The following is a 24,896-nucleotide window of genomic DNA, read 5'->3' as shown; positions in this document are numbered from 1 at the left end:
GTTTTTTTTTTTTAATTTGCTAATTTACTTATCTTCTTTACTTTGCCGGCCACATGCGTCCTAAACTCTTGAATTGTGACTTCGAGCAGCCATGATTGAGGCCAGTTCTTGTAAGCATACGGAATTCAAGCGGGAGGGCGGGATATACTAACGCACACATTCGTGATTTAAAACACAAGTGCAGTTTGTACAGATGTATGGCGTCACATGAAACCCACCTATAGGGGAGTCGAACACGCAAATTTTCGCGTTTTAGGCTTAAAAACAAAATTTACAACATTTTATCCAAGAGAAAACTGTAATGCCAAGAACAGGCGTAGGCCTTGTGACCTACAACTTAAAATAGTAGTTTAAGAGGACAATGAAGGTATAATTTTACGTATATTTGGCATAAAAATGCACTAAAATAAAAACTAGAATTTTTGGGGAAAATAACTAGGGGTGTGCGGGACAATTTTCTTCGTCGAGACGGGAAATTTCTTAAATCCAGACATTCGGGACGGGAAAAAATGGCAATTCGGAAAATTTACGAAATATCCCAAATATCTGGAAGTATCGAATTCTACACGTCATTTTCACCTAAAGTGATTGTTTTTGCATTTCTGGAATAAAACTAACAATATCTAATAAGTTCCAGACAGTTGGAATGCAGAAAATGTGGAGAATTAACGACTTCTTAAAATGGCCATTCGGTACTTCAAGACTGCTCGGGATCCCGAAAAGTCGGGAAATCATTTCCCGAAGTCTGGATCGGGACGGGAATTTATTTTTGCCGATCCCGGTCCTGACTTTTCTGGATCCCGCACACCCCTAAAAATAACACCCAAAACTCAAGGTCCTTAATTATGACAGATTCAACTCATCCACCAGATTACCCCAAAGTGGAGCTAATACAATCAACTCAAGCGGTTATAATTATCAATGGACAAAACTAACATTTCAAGAAATACAATTCGTTTAAAATATTGCCTTCGTAATCTGTAACTATCTTATTTGGTCATTGTGGCGATGACTACGCCTAAAAAGAGGTTGATGTAAGAGTTGCATAAGGGATTTTCCATTTATTCTAGACAAGGACGGAGATAAGGTCTCAGGATCGCAATTAGTGTGTTACGATAAGATAAGTATGAAGTGGCTCGCGGCACTGCACTGATTTGTTACAGAACGAAATAACTGACAGTATTTCATAAAGGCACAAAACAGGACAACTCCACACACGATCGAAATACGCGTACGCAACACACTGCTAGTCTTTCCCGCCAGTGAAATTCATTTCTTATCAAAAAGGTATTTCCCCAAAATCATAATTCAAGAGGAAGGACGAATCAGCACGACAATTTCAAATTGACGTGCCGTGTACGAAGATCACGAAATTGATATCGGCTCCCCATAAAAAAAGGACCTTTGTTATGGAATTCGGATCAACACTAGCCTTGGGACTAGCGAGAAGGGATGAAACAGGCAGGCTACATCGTCCTGTAACTAGCAAGAAGGGAGAAAACAGGCAGGCCACATCGTCCTGTAACTAGCAAGAAGGGAGGAAACAGGCAGGCCACATCGTCCTGTAACTAGCAAGAAGGGAGAAATCAGGCAGGCTACATCGTCCTGTAACTAGCAAGAATGGTGAAAACAGGCAGGCCACATCGTCCTGTAACTAGCAAGAAGGGAGAAAACAGGCAGGCCACATCGTCCTGTAACTAGCAAGAAGGGAGAAAACAGGCAGGCCACATCGTCCTGTAACTAGCAAGAAGGGAGAAAACAGGCAGGCCACATCGTCCTGTAACTAGCAAGAAGGGAGAAAACAGGCAGGCCACATCGTCCTGTAACTATAGCCGCTCCGGCTAGAGTTTGGACTTGAGGAAACCCTGACTTTCGTCTTCAGTTGTGCTAGTGTGAACGGGGGGAATAGCGGTGTTGCCAAACGTCGGAGACTCTGATTTTTTTTGTCCAGTCGTACAGGACATCTTTTCCTGTCAACATGCACCCTTCGCTCGCTCGCATTTCAGGCAGAGGCAGGGAGGCGGAGACCCATGCATTCGCTTGCTACACGGCCGCAACCGGCTTCGTCGTGCTTGGCCTTTTCGGGGGTGGACTCTCTCGTGTAAAGTTGGGGGGGGGGGGACGAGCTGAAAACTCGAAATTATTGCGGAAGGTCAGAATTCTTTCTAGGGTATTGTGGATACTGTTCGTATGAACATCTCAGTGTAATCAATGTTTAGGGTCCAGTTACTTGTGGTGGCATATTTCGTTTCGCTCCCCAGTTCAAATTGCACATCGAGTTTAGATTACTCAACATTATCCATCCTTTATAGTTTATATTAATTTCATTGTTGTCTACACAGCGATATTAAATAGTGAATTGTAAATTGATTGGACGTGAACGAACATTGTGTTTTACTGATATCCCCACAAGAGTAACTACAGCATGTTTAGTAACATCCATGAATTTAGGTTGAATTCAGAATTTACGCAATATAGAATGGGTGGTCGGGTCGGGGGTGGGGGGTTCTCATGGAGCTGCAGTTCCCTCCCGCAATTTTGAGAAATTAAGTTTCAACTAAAAGCATAAAAAAAACGTTATAAAACTCGAGATATTACACGTTCTTCATAATCGAATATTTCATTTATGTAGTATTATTTAACAAAAGTAGTAATGAATGTAAATTTTGCTCAAAATCCTTTTCGAAAGGAGAAGGCGTTAATAGCTTCATATTTCTTATAAATCGAACAAAAACACACACATACAAATATCAATCACTATGAAAATATGAAACGTACCTTATTTGTTCTCAAGGGGAAATACTCCACAGTCTTCCATCATTTCGACGAAATTGTATTCATCAGATTCCTCATCTTCATCTTCGTCTCCGCCAAGACTTATTATAAGTTTGTCCACATTTTCCTCAAGAAGCCCTTCCTTTAACCACGCGTCATTTATTACTTTTCTGGTATGTTGGACGGCTTTCTTCCAGTCATCTGCGGACACATTGACAAGAGCTTCCTGTGTGAGAATTGTCACCTCATTGATTTTAAAAGTTTTGTTTTTTCTGGCCACATGTCCCTTCACTTGCGCCCAAATGAGTTCGATCGCATTAAAGTGGCAATGATAGGGTGGCAATCTTAGCACTTGGTGACCACTTCTTTTCGCAAGTTCATCCACGTAATATTGCGGGAACCGTGGCTTGTTTATGTGAACAAGCTCGATCAGTTCAGCTTTCTTCAATTCGTGGGAAGCCGGGATGTCATGGCGCAAAAGCCACTGAATAATTTCATCTTTTTTTGTGGCCATTGTTGGAGGTTTATCTATTTTCACCGTATGGTACGGAGCATTATCCATCACGATGACACACGGCCTTGCTAAGTTAGGGATGAGCGATTCCTCAAACCACTTGAAAAACCGAGCGTGGTCCATGTCTTCGTGATAATCGCCCGATTTCTTAGATCTAAACAATAATGTAGAATTTGGAATGAACCCCTCGCAAGTGCCAGCATGACACAAAATCAGTCTTTCCCCTTTTCCTGTAGGAGCTGGCATCGTGCCTTTCGTGGTGTCGTCAGTCCACCCTCGCTGGGTCGAATGACCTGCGTTAACCCAGGTTTCATCCACCCACACAATGTCTTCGAAATTTATCTTTCGCACTGCCCTCAAGAAACGACATCGGGAGGCAACGATGTCTTCCCTCTCCATCAAAATAGTTCGTCCGGTGTACTTCCCCCAGCGAAACCCTAAGTTATCCAGCACCACCCCCAATGAAGTTTTACCGCCACTGAACAACTCCTCCTCTCTTAACGATTTCACTAGTTTCCCAAGGGTAGGGCGCTCTTTCCTGGCGTAATACCGATAAATATGCTGCCGGATTGCGTCCTCCTGAAACACGTCCAGTTTGGTGACAGGTTTGTCCCGTGGTCGTTTCTTACCTGGAGTGGACATTGTGGCTGCCACGTCTGTCTCCATTAAGCGGGAATTTTTCTTCCCGATGGACATCACGGAAGTTCTGCTAATTCCCAGAGCCGCTGCTGTTCTCCCAATCACTTTTTTAAAGGGAAGCAAAGGGCCATTATTTTCTCTTTCTTTTTCAAAATAATCTCGCACTGCACATACTAATTCACGGGTCTGGCCACGCAGAGGAATACCGCGCCCGACAACTTTTTTTTCTTCCGATTTCGCCGGTGTATTTGCGATAGGCTCATCCATTGTAATTCAGTATAAACTGGTTGGGTAAAATCACAGATACAAAAAAAAAAGCACAAACAAACCGCACAATAACCCCGAACTTTTGCTGTCAGGCATACACTTGGCAACGCAGAATACCACGAGAATTCCCCCTCCGAACGGCAACTGGTCAAAGCCGATTGGTTCAGCGGTTCACGTGACCCTCCCTGACTTTCGACAGAAAAGACAAAAATAGAATTTCCAAGTCCAAACTCTAGCCGGAGCGGCTTTAGCAAGAAGGGAGAAAACAGGCAGGCCACATCGTCCTGTAACTAGCAAGAAGGGAGAAAACAGGCAGGCCACATCGTCCTGTAACTAGCAAGAAGGGAGAAAACAGGCAGGCCACATCGTCCTGTAACTAGCGAAAAGAGAGCATAACGGAGGAAAATTTACAGGCAATGATTTCATTGTCATGGATCTGGATATCTTTAAAAGGCAAATACAGGAGCGGTCATTGGCTTGTTTCTTAAACCGAAGACGCTGAGTACCGTAAGCGGCGATATGTTAATGTCACGTTTAATAGCGGAAGACATAAGCAACCTTGCATGAACATCATTTCCTCCAGGACAACCAGGTAGACGAGGACACTCCACAAAACGTACAGGGACCTGAGGAGAAATCCTAGACCGACAATGCGAACTTTTCTACAGAGAAGCTTTCACTAGACCTTGAACTGATGTCAAAAGTGCACACGTACATTGCCGCGATCAAAAATTAAAATGACTGCTTTGCAACACCTTTGCTTCTCACCGTGACAGGAGGAGAGTTTATATGCTTATGAGAATTTAAAAGGTTTACATCAATACTGATGCCTGCTCGGCGATGGTATTCCTATCTTACAAGGAAATTTCCCTTGCCTTAAAAATTTCCATCGTTTCACAATATTACTAATCTCATTTTTTAATAATTCTTAATACAGATGGGTAATTATACTACGTTGGAGACGCGGTGGTTCAATCGGTAGGGCGAGAGACCCGGGTTACATTCCTGGAGCATGTAATTTCAATTTGGAATTCTTTCGAACATGTTCCGTATAAAGTGCCTCTGGGAGTCTTACAGCCGCTAATGAAGTGATCGTATAATGAAAGTATAAACTGCATTTATAATTAAAATAAAGACTAGTACCAGCATAGTTAGCTACAAAACATTAAATTCACATGAATGCCCCTGAGTAAATTAAGTCCACTTTATGCACAGATAGGCTAATCGGGACTGAACATACAGCTTAAAGCGGGATCCGAACCACTGTGCAACGTGCCTCCAAAAGGTATTGAACTCGGGACCCTTTGATTCCAAGCCAACAACTTTACCACTACGCCATCGGGGAGGCCCAACACAAATGGTTCACAGCCTATCGATGACATTCTCAATTGTTTTTACCTACAATGCGTCACGTTTTTCTCAAAAGTCCCTCCCCCTTGCACTTTAGTATTGCTTCAAAATTCCCTGCACCAATGGAAATTTCCCTCCAGCTACCATCACTATGGCGACCTGCCAAGTCTTGGGCTCAACAGGACCTATCCTGGAATAATACAATGGTTAGAAAATTTGCCTTGCAGCTAAACGAGAAAAAACACATTGCAGGAGTTCACTCACCTGTTGCACCTGCATCGATTGACTCCCGAAGGTCACTTATGAGCTATTCGTTGACTTGCAAGTCTACTGCTCTCCTCTCCCCCGCCCCCTCCTTTCTACTCGCTTGACTACCAAATGGAGAAAAGTTCCAGACACCCACCGCAGAAAAATCAGTAGTCGAATTTCGCTATCTATGCGTAGCCCCAAAACACCCTAGCCAGTTGTGAAATTATTTTATACTCTGTCTCTGCTACCTCTGTAGCAAGGCCGCGCATAGCAGCAGAGAAGGGTGAGAGAGTAGCACTGAACAGCCATGATAATTCTATGTTTAGAAAATAATACATTTATAAATTAAATGATACATAGTAGCACTGATTCTCATAATTAAAAACAATGTTGAGTTAACGAAAAAACGGGACATTTTCGCATGACGACTGCAGTTCAAAAAATATCGGGACAACGATTAAGAAGAATGAATCAATTATAATAAAACTAAAATTACCAAGTATTGCAGAGTGTAGACTTCTGGAGCCTGCAGACTGTAGACTTCTGGAGCCCGCTTCTCTGCACAAAGAACACATTCGTGTACGAAAGGTCAAAATCGAAGTTGTTGCAAAATTTGAAAAATCGTCAATGTTATTTTCGTAGGATATTACCACTACAAAATTTCACAGTTGGAGGGGGCATGAATACCTTTTGCCAGCCCATCTTTGGCACGGACCTGGTTCTCAGGTACAGTACAGATCAACCTGTCTTCCACTGCAGCAGGCTTCTTTGCTATATGCCTAACTTGCAGGTTTAATGTACCCTTATTTGCATAATTCCCTTCTAGGTACCCATAAACGCGAGTAACGTAAGGAGAAGGCGAGTGTCGAGTAACGTAAGGAGAAGGCGAGTGTCGAGTAACGTAAGGAGAAGGCGAGTGTCAAGTAATGTAAGAAGACGAATGTAAGAAAAAGACAATCTAAATCAAATTTAGATTCAGGATTTTAAAAATGTGCTAAGAACGGTCTCGCAAGTGCAAAAGTTGCGAACGAAGAATCACAGTTGTCTAAATTCTCAGCAGGAAAATCGCCCATATGCAGGGTGGATGTATAGATTGGGAGGAACCGCTAACCCTGCGTCATCGCTCCAATCAGCGTTCTTGTTGGCGACGTGGGAACCCTTTCTGGTCATGCTACACACAGATAAGCGTCCCGGGCGCTGATTGAATAGGCCAAGACATGGAGAGCGAGTTGGAGAATTCAATCTGAGAAATGCGGGCGGATCCTTTCATGCGATCCGACTGAAAACAATTCCCCCTCCCCCCCCCCCATCAGTTTCCTTCGGAGTTTGGCAATGGCGGACCCGTACGAAAACTATAGCCTTACGGGGTCCCTCAAGCAACGGGATAAATCGCCTCTAGATAAATACAGGGAAGCGAAAAACTTCCTTGAAATTCCAGTGACGGAAACTGGAGCGCGAGGTTCGTGTTGACGTCGCTAAATCTGGGAAACAAGAATTTACAGCCGCGATTCCCGCACTCAAAAGGTTTTTGGATTCTCATTGTAGCGATTATCGCACACCGTATTCAGCACCTTCGTCTACTGACGTCAGAGCGGATTACTTCCGTTGTTAGGTTAATCATGTTAGGGCTTAGAATAAATACATGGCAATTTTTCGAAGCTTGACCAGAAAGGTATTGCTAGGAGGGCTATACTTAACATGAATAACCTAATAACGAGAACATTTATCGGGACGTCAACAGACGAAGGCGCTCAAATACGGTGCGAGATTTCGGCAACAACGGCCCGGAGAAGACAAGACCATTTCTTGGTGGCAGGTGTACCAGGATTCACTTACTGCCCTATAGTCTACGGATGCAGAAAAGTAACGTAAAATAAATACATTTGTTCTGCGTACAGGGGGGTGTTGAGTTAGGGCCCCAAACTTTCTTCATCACGGCCGAAGTTGAGGATGATGTGATCAGCACCACGCCTCGGGTCGATTTTACCCCCCAGATATTCCTCCGGGTGCCCGCTGGATGGGCGTCGGAGCAGCTTGAACAGGTGGAAAAAAATCCCGGTTCTCCCCAACGCGGAACGAAACCCGGGTGTCTCGCATGGTAGTCAGACACCCTAATGACTGAGCTACCGCGGCTCTTACCGTCCATGAAAATATTAAAATTCGATTCTCAAATAAATTCTGCCAAATGTTATCGGAAGCAAAGCGGGTGCTGAAACCCCATACTTGGCAATGTCATATTATGTCTGAACAGAGGGGATGTTCAAAAACAAGCTTACATATTCTACGAACATTATGCAATATATGACGATGATGAATATATAAACAGTGGATATATGGGACAGTTGCTCCTACCGAGTGTTAAGAAAGGTTACATAATACTGCACTAGTAGACATGTTTCTTGAAAAGAAGATGCATTTGTTGTTGAAAAAGCGTCGCAACATGACTTGTGGACTTGCAGCTTGGGAACGAGTCATAACTCTGGAACCCTCCAATCAGCAAGCGAGCCACTCACGTCATTTCAACCCGGTAACAATCGCTACCCTCTTGCGCACGTTCTAGGCTGTTGCTAGGCTCGATAGCCAGGTTGAGTGAGATTATTTCCGAACATCTCTGGCTGCTTGCATTTGCAGATTGGGAACGAGTCATAACTCTCTAGCATCCAATTAACAAGCGTGCAGATGACGTCATCTCAAACCAGCACCAATCGCTAACAATCTTCCTCATGCTGTGCACTGTTGGTAGGCTCGCAATCGACTAGAGATGTTATGACAAACAAATCGGCTCAAACCGAAACCGACGTTTCAACAATATTCGATAGACTAGTAAGATTAGTCCCTGAATTATGGAATTCTAGCAATGTACATTATCGAAAATTTCCAGTGCCGTAAGTGACAATTAGCTCGTCTGCTAGGTGGACCTTACGGGATTCGAGGCCCGAACATTTCCCGTGAGGCATCTGATAACGCAATTTCATCAATTTTCATAATCACAATTGGGATCAAGCACAATTAGCGATCCCAAACGAACAAATGCAATTAAATCTGAAAGTCTCAAAAAACATGATGAGTACTGGGATACGTGTTGACTGCGTCAGTCGACAAGATTCTAAACTGCTAGTGTTGCTGACTAGGAAAACCACGAAATTGGAATTCTGAGGGGAAATGGGGGGTATAACTCTACTGTATCCATTAATTGCCACCTAGAATTTCTAGTATACAGTAAGCTGGTGACCTACAGTACTTAAAATATCTTAACGGACAAGGCTTCGGTAATGCAGAAAATCCGATGTGAATATCCCTCCCTGCTTTCATGCTACAAGGGTCTGATGTTTTAGAAACACCCTGTAGCATCATACAACACTGATAAAAATACATAACCAGGTCTTGTTCTTATTTTATATTTCGTAACAACTACTGTATGGCTGAACATAATACCCATTTTTATATTAACACTAATATTTTCCATGTGTTTTTATTGTTTTTTCAATATGACCGAATGTATTATTCGTGTAATACAGGGTAATTTATAGTTACCGTGGAAGTTTTCCGGAATTAATAAAAAATCAACCAAGTCAGCAGAAAGAAGCACATTCATTATTAGCGAGAGAAACTTTTTTTTGTTGTTTTTGTTCTTGTAGAACAAGAGCGCGGCGTGGGCAGCTAGGGGCAGCAGTGTAGCAATTATGCAATTGTACATTTCAATAGAATCCTTTGAGAGTGTTGGAATTTGCAAAAAGTGGCTGTTCAAAAAAGTTTTCGTAGAAAGTATTGCAAAAAGGCACCTATAGACAAAACAAATCGCTATTGACGCACGAAATTCTCGCGAACTGGTTGCATGTCTGCTGCTAAACGAGAAAAGTCCCTTGCAAGAATGTTGGATTGGGGTCTCTTCTGAAAATGATTACTATATTTTGCTGGCCTGCTGGCCACCAAGATCACCCGACCTCAACCCATGAAAATTCTATCCTACATCAAGGTCTCGCATGCAGGCTCTACGCCTTGTGACATACTAGAAGTTGAACGAAGGACTGTGGCTACAGTTGCTGCAACTGAACAACAGCTGTTACAAAATGTATGGCAGGAACAAAGAGTAAAAGATTGGTGTCTGCAAGGGAAGAAATGGTGAGCCCTTGTAATGCTGTACAAAAACTATGCGAGGTTCCGAATTACGCATCTTTCCGCTGTGTATCAGTTTCTTTATTATTAGTCTGGAAACCCCGGTGAAAATTGTGAATAACCCTGTATGTTTGTATAAATTACAGTACTTAGGAAATTCGAACCGCTTTATATTCTACTTTCTCAGTAAATAAATGATGGCGCTGTTAAGCACAGCATCATACGGACTTAATTTTGTTCGAGAAAGTCGTTCCTCGACTACACAAAGTGGTGAAGCAATGCAAAAATGCTTTTTTTCTCCTAAACTTGAAGCATTCCTAATTAAATGCTTCGACTCACTCTACGTCCAGATGAACAAATTGCCCAGCAACCACCGGAAATATGTCGTTGCCATCCGACGAGAAGCGGATTGTTTGATGTAACTAAAGAAGACTGTTGCTTCGTCTCGGGTCTAGAGCTGACGCTGGAAATTTGACAAGCCCGGGAAAGCTTTCTGCAAAGCAAGCAAGTGCGATGTCACGTCGGCTCCATTAAACGTTTGACTAGCGAGAATGATGCCGTGTTTGCAAGCCCCATGCCATTGACATCTTGTGTAAATATCGTCTGGGTAGCTTGCCTAAGCGTCTGCGAATGGGAAGGGTCGGGCCACTCCTGAGATTTTGAGACTCTCGTTTCCTCCTTATCTGAGGTCACGTCTGGATGACCTTGATATTGAACTTGTGCTTCAGTCGCTGTGAAAGGGATGACGCTAAAAGCCGCTAAGGAAAGCGTAAGCTGTTCCGATAAGTATGTCGGATATGAAACTTAATACAACACAGTGGACAAGCAGACCCACTACAATAATGAAATCCGGTACGCGACAACCAGTTCCCATCGAAGATCGAAACCAGAGAGGAGACAGCAGAGTCCCCCGGGAAAGATCGAAACCAGAGAGGAGACAGCAGAGTCCCCCGGAAAGATCGAAACCAGAGAGGGGACATCAAAGTCCCCCGGAAAGATCGAAACCAGAGAGGGGACATCAAAGTCCCCCGGAAAGATCGAAACCAGAGAGGGGACATCAAAGTCCCCCGGAAAGATCGAAACCAGAGAGGGGACATCAAAGTCCCCCGGAAAGATCGAAACCAGAGAGGGGACATCAAAGTCCCCCGGAAAGATCGAAACCAGAGAGGGGACATCAAAGTCCCCCGGAAAGATCGAAACCAGAGAGGGGACATCAAAGTCCCCCGGAAAGATCGAAACCAGAGAGGGGACATCAAAGTCCCCCGGAAAGATCGAAACCAGAGAGGGGACATCAAAGTCCCCCGGAAAGATCGAAACCAGAGAGGGGACAGCAAAGTCCCCCGGAAAGATCGAAACCAGAGAGGGGACAGCAAAGTCCCCCGGAAAGATCGAAACCAGAGAGGGGACAGCAAAGTCCCCCGGGAAAGATCGAAACCAGAGAGGGGACAGCAAAGTCCCCCGGGAAAGATCGAAACCAGAGAGGGGACAGCAAAGTCCCCCGGGAAAGATCGAAACCAGAGAGGGGACAGCAAAGTCCCCCGGGAAAGATCGAAACCAGAGAGGGGACAGCAAAGTCCCCCGGGAAAGATCGAAACCAGAGAGGGGACAGCAAAGTCCCCCGGGAAAGATCGAAACCAGACAGGGGACAGCAAAGTCCCCCGGGAAAGATCGAAACCAGACAGGGGACATCAAAGTCCCCCGGAAAGATCGAAACCAGACAGGGGACATCAAAGTCCCCCGGAAAGATCGAAACCAGACAGGGGACATCAAAGTCCCCCGGAAAGATCGAAACCAGACAGGGGACAGCAAAGTCCCCCGGAAAGATCGAAACCAGACAGGGGACAGCAAAGTCCCCCGGAAAGATCGAAACCAGACAGGGGACAGCAAAGTCCCCCGGAAAGATCGAAACCAGACAGGGGACAGCAAAGTCCCCCGGAAAGATCGAAACCAGACAGGGGACAGCAAAGTCCCCTTGAAAAATCTAAACCAGATATGGAACAGCAAAGTCTCCCTGGAAAATCGAAACCATACAGGGGACAGACAGCCGCCCTGCAAAAGAGATACAAAATCATTTTTAGGAAGATCTTTGGAAAATCCATCTAAACTAAAATTACTCCAGTATGTTACTTCATGACACATACCAAGCCGGATAAGCACTTCATTATTTAGAGTTTGAATTTGTGATTCAGCGTCGTTTTTATTCCACTTTTAGCTAATCGCGACGATGGTAATGATTAACAGTAAATTGATGAAGGGACGCTCCAAATAACACCAATGCACGCACTCGAATATCAGACGCTCGGGCATGTACTATTTATAGTTCAGTCATATTGTTCATACAATATCTACCAATCACATTCTGACAGGGGTGTTTTTGAAGTGAAATGCACGTTGCTTTTAGGTCACACCCAACTACAGGGGAGAGAGAAATTATCTTTACTTCTGTCTCTCAGTTCCTAAGAGGGAGAAAGAAATGAAGAAAAGATAAAATAAGGGAGAACAAGAAAGGCAGAGCTTCTCTATATCTCTATTTTTCAGAGAGAGACAGAGCGAGAGCAACAAAGATAGAAAGAAGGGAACTGGAGGTAGAAACTAGGGACGCCCGATATCGGAAATTTGATATCGCGATTTATAGTCAAGGAAATACAGTCACAGTCGATACGATACGATATTTCTTCCGTATCGTGATTTCGACGATTTATATCTCCCCGAAATACATCGCCAAGTATCGTGACGATATATCGCAGACACGATATATGTCGCCAAATATTGTGACTGTATATAACAGACACGATATATGTCGCCAAATATCGTGACTGTATATAGCAGACACGATATATGTCGCCAAATATCGTGACGATATATAGCAGACACGATATATGTCGCCAAATATCGTGACTGTATATAGCAGACACGATATATGTCGCCAAATATCGTGACTGTATATAGCAGACACGATATATGTCGCCAAATATCGTGACTGTATATAGCAGACACGATATATGTCGCCAAATATCGTGACGGTATATAGCAGACACGATATATGTCGCCAAATATCGTGACTGTATATAGTAGACACGATATATGTCGCCAAATATCGTGACTGTATATAGCAGACACGATATATGTCGCCAAATATTGTGACGATATATCGTCTAGTTGATATCGCCTCGACGATATTTTTTTCAATATCGCGATATATCGTACTAGTAGAAACATGTTCTTTCTTTCACTCTCCCAAAGCATCCTGGTTGTTTCTTTTCCTTTCTCCCTTCCTATGTCTTCTCCTCTCTCTCTCTCTCTCTCTCTCTCTCTCTCTCTCTCTCTCTCTCTCTCTCTCTCTCTCTCTCTCTCTCTCTCTCTCTCTCTCTCTCTCTCTCGAGACGGTGTATGCTGAATGACTTGGGGTTCGTGCAGGAAGTAAGATACAGTTGTCAAAACTTGTCCACAAGGCCTTCCGCAGCATCGAACGTTCTTCCCAAACGCCCTTGAATCGGGCAAGGAAATTCCTATGGTGTCTTTCTTGCGCAACCAATGTAATTACGGACGCTATGGAAAGCAAGTTCTTGCGTTGCCGGAAGTTTTCATTAGACCAACTCAATTCATTCGTTGCATGCCATGTTCTGGTTCAAAGAAATGACTGACTGTTGGGGAAGGGGGTCCTTGTTGTTTGCGAAGGTAAACAACGTCAACATTGTTGATACCGGATGCGATTGAGGCAAGCCAAGTTAGTTTTAAATACACCTCGTCCGAAGAAGCTTACAGGTAAATGGGACTGGACCTACAGTCATTAGATTTTATCGGTATCGAGCATGAGACACTAGATTACAAGGCAAAAGAGAAGAAAACTAGTGGTGTAAGGAGGTGACCTTTTTGGTTTGATTCAATTGTTCTTCACGTCGCTTTTCTGCCACTTTCGGCTCACCGCGACGATGAGGATGAGTGACATGATGAAACAGACGAAGGGACATTCGTAAAGAACACTTCTGACCAGTACGGGAGTCGAACTAGAGACCCCTGTGCTAACCACTCCGTCACGAAGATGGGCTGGTGACCTTACTAAAGGTATTTGGGAGATTAACAAAAATGTATTCTTGCAAGGAAATGAGGCTCTGGTATCTGGACATACAATCAGTATAATCTTCTGTTGAATTTGCGTTCTGTGCCTTGTTCATATGAGTTTGTGACTTCGCTCTTCGTCCATACTAAACATTTGAACAACGACAACTCGATGACGCGCGTAGAACTGGGTATAAGTTCCAATTGAATCTAGTTTTAAATCCAACTTTATGCACAGATAGGCTCAATTGGGACTAGACCTGCAGTTTAAAGTGGGATCCGAAACACTGCTTCCCTCCATCGAACCCGGGACCCCTTGATTACAAGGCGACGGCGTGGCCAAGAAGAGGGAAGGAGTGTTTTTACGAGCCCTTTCAGTGAAAAATTATGGTAAGAAGCTTGTAACAACACTAATGTTGAGATGGATGGACCTGAAGGAAATTTTCAGTGGTCAGCGACTAAGTACAGATGATCTCGCTCAGGGTAGGAACAAAGAAGACAGTCTCCAGATTTAGGAATACCTCGAAGGCGTGAACGTTGGAGGGGAAGAGGAGCTGTGTCCAAATGAAACTTTTTACTTCGTTGAGAGCATGACGTCAATGGGTCGTAAAATTGTAAGCGATTATTTTTTTTTTCTGCAAGGTCACTACCGCACAGGTTTTGGTACACCATTACGTGGGTAAGTTCACCTTATAGTTTTTTCAATGCCATCGGACCAGAACAACCCAACTGACCTTTCCCGGTTGTAAACACAAAGAAATTGTGTAAAGTAATGAGACATAGTTTAGTTTCCATCAATCCATTTCTGCAGAGCAAAGAAGAAAATTAAAAACTTCCATTATTGGCCATCGCTATTTTGGTTACTTTTTTCAATTTTCATTCCGAAGTAATTTTTAAGGAATGGAAATTGTAATGATTGAAACAAGTGTTCGTCCACCATTTGCTACGGTTGATTTGATTGACTTGCTGTATTTTACTACACTTTCCTGCCACTTTGGGCTAGTCTCGAAGATGGTGTTAAAATGAAATAGATGAAGGGACAATCATAAACACACACGGACAGGACAGAACGGAGTCCCATAGAGGATTATCCTGGCTGTGGGTTCAGGCGCTACAGCCTCGTTATCCTTCAAAATGTTATCCAGGGTGTAGCCAAAAGGTAGGTTAAGGCTCGGCTGGATTCTTGGATGACGTCAGCGAAGGCATTTTCCAAAATCCCTCTCAAAAACAGCTTTATTTCAAATGCTGAAAAATTGCATCTGCTTACAATTCCTTCTAGAGCATTCTCGTGAATCTTCGTGTGGTTAATTTTCGCTGTTGTCTAGATATCTGCGATGGAAAATAAGCTTACGTAGCCACTAAACTATAGCGACTATCTAGACAACAGCGTCAGTACACCACACAAAGATGTACGTTGTTATTTTACTTCGCTCTTTGCTACTTTTTTCCTAATCGCGAATATAAGGAAAAGGACACTCACGCCCATGCCCAGGGGTTCGAACCCGGGACCCCTAGAGTTGTAGAGCGTTGGAATATCCACAAACATGCAAGTGAATGCTCTGTAAAGAATTCGAAGTACGTATATGTAATTTTTCGTAATTGGGAATCGAAAGTAGAGAAACAAAGGGTTACCTCCTTATCGCACAACACTTTAGCAAGCCTCGTGTTATGGCGTCAGCGTTAAATCTGTTGGGTTTTCTTCTCTTAGCATAAATACACTATCAATGTATTATTGATGCTAAGAGAACTAAAGCTAAAAAGCCTAACCTAACAGCGAAGGTATTTAGCCTAACACTGAAAGCATGTCGCTCTGACGTCAGAGCACGAAGGTTGCTAGTCTTGTGCGAGAAGTGAGACGGTTGCAACTGGCTTCAATGACCATTTCATACATTTAGAAGGGGTTTTCAAAAGTGGTAATCGCTTCTGCATGAAATAAAAAAGAATAAAATGAAGCCTTGTTCTGGCCGCAGGATTGCTGCCATTACAAATGCCAATATTTCCATTGGGTACGAGGATAACAGCATTCCTTTTTTGTTTCTTGCTCGTCACTCTGCTGTGAGAAAACGGAAAATCCATTCCAGCTGCAAAAGTAAATATTTACCCTCATCTCCCTGAATGTTAATATCACAACATTTGCATGAAGACTCATCCGATACTTTCTCCGCGGTTAAACGTAATCTGAACCGCATCAAACGATGCGACATTATAAAAACAGCTTCATTAGAGCTATTCCAGAAAAGGGCTTGAGTCAGCAAATGACACACTGTCTCCTCTGTAAACAAGTTGACTCAGAGTTTTTGGTAAACCACACACCAGACTCTTTTATATGTCGTATGGCTTGAGGTTTCCCCTAATGTACAACACATGGATATTTTTTGTATCCGCATGTTTGTGTAACAGAGGACAAGCATACGCATGTCATCTATCTTGGTAAACTGTCCTCGAACGACAAGAATTATGCAACACGTTACGCACACTCCTGGACTTTCTTGCGGTTCCTGAAAATGACCATACATAACTCGTCCCATTGTTACAGAAATAGAACAGTGCATGGAATTAGCAGAGATCGCGATATAGTTAATGTGTTATTGTCCAAATATTTCTGCCATACAATTCTCAAAATCACAATAGACATTTTCATGTGATTCGTCATAGTTTCAATACAATACGTGTATATAACAATAACAAAGTTCTCGAGAAGCTACGTGCTTCATATCGCGTATTCTACGAAAATTGTGTTTATGTAAGGTTCCACTAATTTTGCAAGATCTATTACCCTGACTTTTCCTGGTACTTTTAAGTAACTTTCCTGAGAAATCTATAATGATTTAATATATTAATACTAAAAAACATGACTTGTATTGAAAGTGGCATCTTAAACTAATCAAATTTGTTAAAACAACGTTGAAAAACAACAAATTAAAAGAACGTTTCGTATTATACAGAGTGATCCGTTTGAGATGTCAGACAGGAAACCGTCATACATAGGAGGTTAATGTAAGAGCATATCTCTGAGCAGTTCGTTGTAATGTAAGCAGAAAGGATGTAAGTTTCGAATGAGAAGAGGTTTACATGCACACTAGCGCCGTCACGCGGCTCAAGTCTATAAACCTCCACTCACTCGAAACTTACATCCTTTCTGCTTACATTACAGGACACTGCTCAGAGATACGTACATTAACCTCTTGTACATAACGGTTTATTTTTCTCACATCTCAAACGGATCACCCTGTATATTTAAAAAAAGACAATTGAGAGGAATGGGTTTTCTGTTTCCAATCCAGAAAACGAAAGATATAATATTCCATTTTTTTTCCAGGTTTGTGACCTTTCGTCCTAGACTTATCCACGGCTTGTCACTCCTAAGTTGATTTCCCCAACTTTCCAGCTTAGCGAAAACCTTGATGTAACACATAGATGGGGGGGGGGGGGATAAGAGTGGCGCCAATCACTTTCTGCAATATAAACCTTCATGGCTGCATGAGCGTTGGTGATGCCTGTGTGGAAATTCTGTACTGACCAGCAACCAGGATCATTGGCAGAATTGTCTACCAGATGAAAGACTGAAGTAGGTCACAGTCTTCAAACTGAAAGAATATGGCGTACACAGAGGCCCCAATGGACTTCCGGTGCTGCCAAGTGCATAGATCTGCAATGCATTTGGTGCATCGGCTCCATCAGAAAGGCAAAGCTCCACCATTAATGCGGTTTTGGGTATGTAGCCAAGTGCACACGGCCAAGAAGCAGTAAATCAATTGGTTATGGCGGCGAGTGACCCAAAGATTTGCAACGCCCTTGCATGGGACTGTGCGGGAATTAAGCGAACTGGACACACTGAAACGTTCGTGCTTGAACCAAGATTCAACAATACCACCCTCTGACATCAAAGTGTGCTACTCCCAAGAGCAGAGGGGTTTGTTTTGGGGATTCACCCCTCTGTGAAGCAGTAGCTTGTAAAATTAACTCTCTTTCTTACCCACAGATGGAGTAGAATTTTTAAGCAAACCGTTAAAACTACTTTTAATGATACATGTCTTTATAAACTTTAAACGCATACAATTAATTTGAATATAACTGGAGAAGAAAAATGCTTTCACTTACTTTGCACGTGAGCTAAATTTGATCTTGCATGTCAAGTGAGACAACATGTCACCACATAAAGTTCAAGTATTCGGGAATAATTTCAGTTGAATATTGCGCTTAATATTTCTTCTACATTTTTTTCCTACCATAATTGTTTTACGATTTAAAACATATTAGTGCTTCTGGAATCCAGTACACGTCAGTTATGGACATCAGACAGGAACTACACAAAACTTATAATTAAAAACTACCAGTAGCGGCGATTGGGTGCAAAAACTGAAGGAGCAAAGCCAGTAAATTTTCTATTGCTAGAAAGGCTTAGCTTCAAGAGGCCGTAGTACGGGGGGTAAATAGTGGGAACTTCCCACCACGCAACCTCCCCCCCCCTTAATGGCCTCCACTGAAAACGACATAATAATACAACGTGCTATTCATTCAGAAATGTTTTTCCTCTTGCGACTAACTTCACAAAATATCGACTTGCGAAAAACTTGAAATCCGAGTCCATGCAACAAAAACTTAAAGCAGTACCATGCTACAATTCCCAAGTTTCGCCTGTACTTCCAGCGAAGCCGCTTTGCACCACTGCAACTGCAGTTGAAGCTCCTCTGCTCCTAACAAGACGCTGAAGGCAAAGCAGGGAGAAAGACAAGCTGCCTCGAGAAACCTACTTCGAAGCTTGTTAAATTTAGCAAACAAAACACACGCGACGGTAACCTCTTAGCTGGCAGGCAAAGCGATTGGCATGAAGTTGAAGAAGCACACCCCTTTCCCTCTTTGCAGCGAACAGGGAAGATCGAGTTATTGGATCTGCAAAGCACGACGTGTCTGTGCACATGTTGCTATTCTCGACTGTTTGACGGAAAATATCTGGAAGACTTTGAATCAGATTGTAAGAAGTATTGGAATAAATTGGACGCTAGCAGGCCCGGATTTAGGTTGGAGAGTTTTTTTGAATAAGTTAAAAAATAATGTAGTGAAATGTAACCAACGAATGAATCATTTGACTAACGTTTAGCAATAGTAACTACTGACATGATCAATTCTCTCTCTCGCTGAGAAAGGGAGGAAGAGGGAAAACGTGAGAAAGAGGGAAAACGTGAGAAAGAGGGAAAACGTGAGAAAGAGGGAAAACGTGAGAAAGAGGGAAAACGTGAGAAAGAGGGAAAACGTGAGAAAGAGTGAAAACGTGAGAAAGGGAAAAGTTACAAACAGGGGAAAATATAGAGGGAAAAGTTAGAAACAGGGGAAAATATAGAGGGAAAAGTTAGAAAGAGGGGAAAATATAGAGGGAAAAGTTAGAAAGAGGGGAAAATATAGACGGAAAGGTTAGAAAGAGGGGAAAATATAGACGGAAAGGTTAGAAAGAGGGGAAAATATAGACGGAAAGGTTAGAAAGAGGGGAAAATATAGACGGAAAGGTTAGAAAGAGGGGAAAATATAGACGGAAAGGTTAGAAAGAGGGGAAAATATAGACGGAAAGGTTAGAAAGAGGGGAAAATATAGACGGAAAGGTTAGAAAGAGGGGAAAATATAGACGGAAAGGTTAGAAAGAGGGGAAAATATAGAGGGAAAAGTAAGAAAGAGGGGAAAAGTAAGAAAGAGGGGAAAATATAGAGGGAAAAGTAAGAAAGAGGGGAAAATATAGAGGGAAAAGTAAGAAAGAGGGGAAAATATAGAGGGAAAAGTTAGAAAGAGGGGAAAATATAGAGGGAAAAGTTAGAAAGAGGGGAAAATATAGAGGGGAAAAAGCGAGAAAGAGGAAACAGAAGAGGGAAAGGCGAGAAAAAGGAGAAATTGAGTATTCAGAAAGAATAAAAGCGACACATAAAAAAGAAAGGAGGGAAGACGAGACTTTGAAACTTTTCGTATGTTTCTCTTTTTGTGTGTGTGTCTAACGGCACATCTCCGGCTAGGATGAAGTTTGCAATTACGAATGTACTATATTAATACATGGTTATTACATTATAGATATGTCACGTATTTTACATGATCTATCTACGTATAGGTTATACGAGTAGATATTCGCTCAGTATATCTAAATACCGGTAAGTAGCATAGGAAAGTGATATTTGTTACTGTAAAATTTTCAAATATAAAGGCGAACAGTAGTTTATGACTGCCACTGATGTCGCGTGTCTTGGTTCTAGTCTAGTTCTCGGTCGTCGGGGTACAACTCATACACAGATAGCAATAGGCAATTTACTGTACAAGTTATGGGGGAGTACGTGATGTTTATAATATACAAATCCTTGTCAGAACACAACTACGAAACAATATACACATCGATTCCCTACTCTTCATGATATGGAATTCGCTTTATATTACAGCTCTTTTCATTACACAATGAGAAAAATGAATGACCGTCAATATATACGAAGATATTTCAACCCCCCCCCCCCCTTTCCCAAGCTGTAAAGTGAGTTATATCACAGCTTCAAACATACTCGGTAGGTATGTCCGATGACTGGGCAATGTTACAGTGCTGCATAAACAAGAAAGTGACACAAACAGCGTAAGCGTTTGAACACCAATCAGACACAAAACTATTGATCAACAATCCAGGGCTACCGACATTCAAACTCTTATACTATCTGATACCGAAATACTATCAAACAGTTGTAGGTAAAGTCGGTATCACATTCACATATATAGCATAACTATTGTAACGCTGGGTTATAATACGGTACTTTAATCATAATTCCGACAATGAAAATTGTAATATATATTACGCAACGGTAGGGTTGATAAGTTTCCGTGTTACACACCATTAAGGCAACAATTAATTTCTTTCGCAACATAACTTGTGAAAACAAATACACTAGCACTCACAGTTTCAACCCATAATTTCAGTTGAATATTGTTTTTCATATTTCTTCTTTTCGCACCATAATTATGATTAAAATATACGTATATCACTGCTTCGGGAATTCAGGATACGTCACTTATGGACAACAGAAGATAATACACGGAAAGCTTATCAATAAAACCAACTGATAACAATAGTACAACATACTGAGTGGAGCACGAAATTATTTAAAACTATTTAATTCATTGTAATTACTTTATCTACCGGAGAAATAAATAATCGAAATACTCAAGCTGCTAAATATTTGTAGTTACTTCAAGGCTTTTAATAAACTTTATTATCAATGTCTACTTTTGAACACAACCTCATGACGTTTCTTCACAGTTTATAGGTGGTGAGAGAAACATGTGCACAACAATAGTTCATTGCAATTTACTTTGACGTTTATTATTAGGGAAATCTGGAGAAAAAAATAAATTTACATTCCGCTTGTGGAATCAATCGCTAAGTTTCAGTATTTTAATACGCATATGACAACAATTAATCTTTCTTGTCTATTTTGGGTATAAAAATCATCATAACGGATTTGTTTCGTTGTAATATTACAATTATTGAAATACTGTTTTTCATTCGGCACAAATAAAGTCAAGATCACTGTTGTAACTTTGAAGGATTAAATGTAATTAAAATACAAAAACAGACATTGACTCAGGAAGTGAAATATGAATTTAATATTTTTGCTCAAGTCGTCCTTAATTTGCATTAATTTCTCCGCATAGAAGGAAGGGCACATCGAAGTATTTTTCATCTTGTATCTTTATCAATATTAAACGTTCGTCAACTCAACACAACACGTACGTACCCCTCGTCGAACTTACGTTGTCCAGTAAAAGCAGAGTGTTGTAGTTCAGCAACCTGAGTACCAACAACTCGGGCACATGACTACAAGGGTGAATGAAGTCTTACAGATTATTTTTTTTTTGCGCCGACTGCACCAAGAATAAGAATGGAAAACAACCATGCACTTTTATCTTGGAAAATCCTCAGGTAACGAATGTCATGCACACTGAGCGAGTGCAGTATATGCAGCGCTCTTGTTTCTTCACTAACCTTTTCGATAAATCTACTCTAAGACAGTTCCCCCTAGCAAATCAAGCAAAGCGGAGAAAATGGGAACCGACAGTATACAATAAGGACGTTGAACCAACACCGGAAGATTAAAACAAGTGAATAAACGACTGTTTACTAAGATCGGACAGTTAAGGTAAGGTTAAGTATAAGTAACTCAATACAATAATGCATGGACATCAAAATAACCAAACGTGAAGCCTGGTGAGGTTTCTATTCTTTAAAAGCAAATTGCTGTTTCTTCAAGCTATTTTTCAATTGCGTAAGAACTGAACTGAACTGAACTGAACTGAACTGAACTAACCAACCAACCTTCAAATTTGATGCACATGTACAAAAGAGCTTAATATCAGAGGTAAAAGTGTAATTTCAATTGTTGGTCGTGATCATCGACGCAAGTACGCATGCGTCAACTGGACGAATCCAATGACAAAATATAGGGGAAGCAGGTTTCGTGAAAATAGTCTGTTGCTAGCATAAAATTTAAAGTTTACAACATAGTAACGTCATCTTGCTGTCCAATTGGCGACCAAAGTGCGACATTACGAATGAATGATTATACCAGTTAAATAAAGTAACAGTGTTGTCACCGAATTAATAACTTTTCTTTTTCAGAACATAAGAGTTTACTTAAATTCTCAAGAGATGGCTCTGTTGAAACCAAATAACGCATTAGTGGATTGTTTCTAGGGAATGTCGTTCCAAGCCTCCCCGAAATACACACTACATACAAAAGAATTATGCTTATCAAAAATCATATTTTGAATTATGAATGTGTAAAGCGTAGTAAAATTAAATAAATTTCATTTATCAATCCGATATTTCGTTTAACTTAAGGAAAAAAAAACTGTCATGCTGTGGTGCATTTTGGTGTTTGACACTTTTACCTCTGATCAGAATTGATAAGTTTGCCTGTTACGCAGATACTCAATCCTGATTGGTTAAAACCTTCTTTCTGCCTTACTGATTTCGAAGTAATAGAAGACTGCAACGTGAACATACAACCATGAACCATCAATCTGACATGAGGATCTGCGTAATGATTAGTTTCGCAAAAGCTATCAGGCAAAAAATAAAGTTCATGGTACTCACCGGTGCACTGCTCAGCTGTTTCGTCAGATCCATCTCCACAATCGTCTTCCCCCTCACACATCCACGTGCGGGGAATGCAGCGACCGTTGTTGCACTGGAATTGTCTCAATGAGCACACACCTGGAAAGAATGGAAATACATGATTCAGATTTTAACAATCAATATCAATATATATATTTAAATATATAATTCCGTGGGGTTTGCTACACTGTTTTTCAGTGGCGACGATTAGGGGGGCAGTTTCCCCCACTCTTCGCCATTTTTGCCCCCGCACTATGCTAAACCTTATCTACAAAGAGAAATATACTATCTTTGCCCCCTGGGTTTTGGAACCCAATCGCCGCCACTGCTGTTTTTGTATTCTTCATGACGCCTATATAGCGAGAATAGCGTTCGACACAGATTGATTTCCCAGGGGTTCTAGCAATCCAAGGAAAATAAGGCCGCTCACAAAGTTGATTTAAATCTGATGTCGAATACTATGATTTTGAGGTCGTGAATCAGGAACAGTGTCAGATACCCACAGAACGACATTCAAAATGGCGGCCCCATATAGTAGTTATAAAGCTTGAACTAACTTAACCTACTAGTAAATATTGTGCTAGCTAATTCTTAATACTGCAGTACACTTTCAGATAGGAAATTACTACGTTGCAAGAATGTGAGGATTCATTCAAATCAGATATCTGTAACTGTGGAAGCTGTTTTTTCACTAAGAGAGCCTTCAGACCGAAGCGACAAGTCAAGGAAACTAACCTCCAGAGTTGATTGATTGAGATGGTGTTTTAAGTCCACTTTATTCACTGTAAGGCTAATCGGGACTGGATCTACAGTTTAAAGTGGGATCCGAACCACTACGTGGCACCACCGGGTATCGAACCCGGGAACCTTTGATTACAAAGCGGCGACGCTACTACTGCGCCATCGGGGAGGCCCATTTAACCTTCAGAAATCAATACAACTTTTCAAACCGAAGCATGCACTGTTTTGCTTTAGACTGAAGTGGTCCGTATTGTTTATCGCTTCAGTGTGGAATTCCCGTGTCCCATGTCACCCGTTGCTTTGTTCTGAAAGCTCAAAACATTTTGAAATTATACAGCAGTGATCTTGACCGACTTGCAAAGTTCACGTGGAAGTTACTTAGTGCGCACCTAAGCCGCAGTGGCGCTGCAGTCAATAATATTCTAAAATTGCAACTACCTAACTCGGCATGTGCGCTTAGCAGAAACAAATTCAGTCTGAAAGGTACAAGGAAACTTGACCATGTTTTCAATAACTAACGAAAGACCCTAGTAATATTTTTGCAACTGATTGAAAGGACATTACTGACTAAACCCCGCCAAGTCGCAAGAGGTCGTAATAGGAAACGCACGGAGACCATTTTTCCACCGAGACGTATCCACCATCGTCCCTTTCAACACACTTCAACAATCCTGACCGAACTAATGATCGAAACAGGTTTCTTCTATCAGGTGAGCCCGAAGTGTCCATTAAGATATATAGCTACTTTAGAACGGTTTCGTTTGCGATAACCCCGAAAACCTTAGTGGGTACTACTTTGAAAAGCAAATATTACGTCACAATGCAACATTTCAGAATTCCAACATCCAGGCCCGACACCTGAGAGACCATTACTACATCGGAAACCTTTGGCTCGTTCCGTGCAACAGGTATTGCAATTTTATTGATTGTAATACGTTTAATCGCCTTTTCAATGATCTCTGGCTAAATAAGACCGTTTATAATTGATGCCTCAAGTATACCACAACTCTAGGATTACAAGAAAGATAGAATTCTTTCTTCGGTACACAAGTT

The 24,896-nt window shown here is 41.8% G+C and overlaps 2 protein-coding genes across 5 annotated transcripts in view; one reads left to right on the top strand and one right to left on the bottom strand.

Annotated features, from left to right (window-relative positions):
- The window catches only part of LpR1 (Lipophorin receptor 1), a 261,835-nt gene that overhangs the window by 194,525 nt on the left and 42,414 nt on the right, over window positions 1-24,896 (bottom strand). For all 4 annotated transcript variants that reach the window (XM_083132004.1, XM_083132003.1, XM_083132007.1 and 1 more), the window contains exon 2: window positions 23,082-23,201. In XM_083132004.1, coding sequence (XP_082988130.1) covers window positions 23,082-23,201 — 120 coding nt within the window. The remainder of the gene's footprint in view (window positions 1-23,081; window positions 23,202-24,896) is intronic.
- Window positions 13,618-19,700, top strand: LOC145979429 (uncharacterized). The gene is made up of 3 exons (XM_083112316.1): window positions 13,618-13,675; window positions 19,113-19,223; window positions 19,621-19,700. The coding sequence occupies exons 1-3, from the start codon at window positions 13,618-13,620 to the stop codon at window positions 19,698-19,700; spliced, it is 249 nt and encodes an 82-aa protein (XP_082968442.1).

Source organism: Lepisma saccharinum, chromosome 1, assembly GCF_977018435.1.
Source record: "Lepisma saccharinum chromosome 1, izLepSacc3.1, whole genome shotgun sequence".
Classification (NCBI taxonomy): domain Eukaryota; kingdom Metazoa; phylum Arthropoda; class Insecta; order Zygentoma; family Lepismatidae; genus Lepisma; species Lepisma saccharinum.
Note: the sequence above shows the minus strand (reverse complement) of the source record. Positions and strands in the feature narration are given on the sequence as shown.

Bases quoted from the DNA above. Each gene is read 5' to 3' on its own strand.
- LOC145979429 (XM_083112316.1), top strand. From the start codon at position 13,618: ATGCGATTGAGGCAAGCCAAGTTAGTTTTAAATACACCTCGTCCGAAG. The intron at 13,676-19,112 runs GTAAATGGGACT...TCTCTCGCTGAG, and splicing joins TCGTCCGAAGAAGCTTACAG to AAAGGGAGGAAGAGGGAAAA. The intron at 19,224-19,620 runs GTGAGAAAGAGT...GGGAAAATATAG, and splicing joins ACGTGAGAAAGAGGGAAAAC to AGGGAAAAGTAAGAAAGAGG.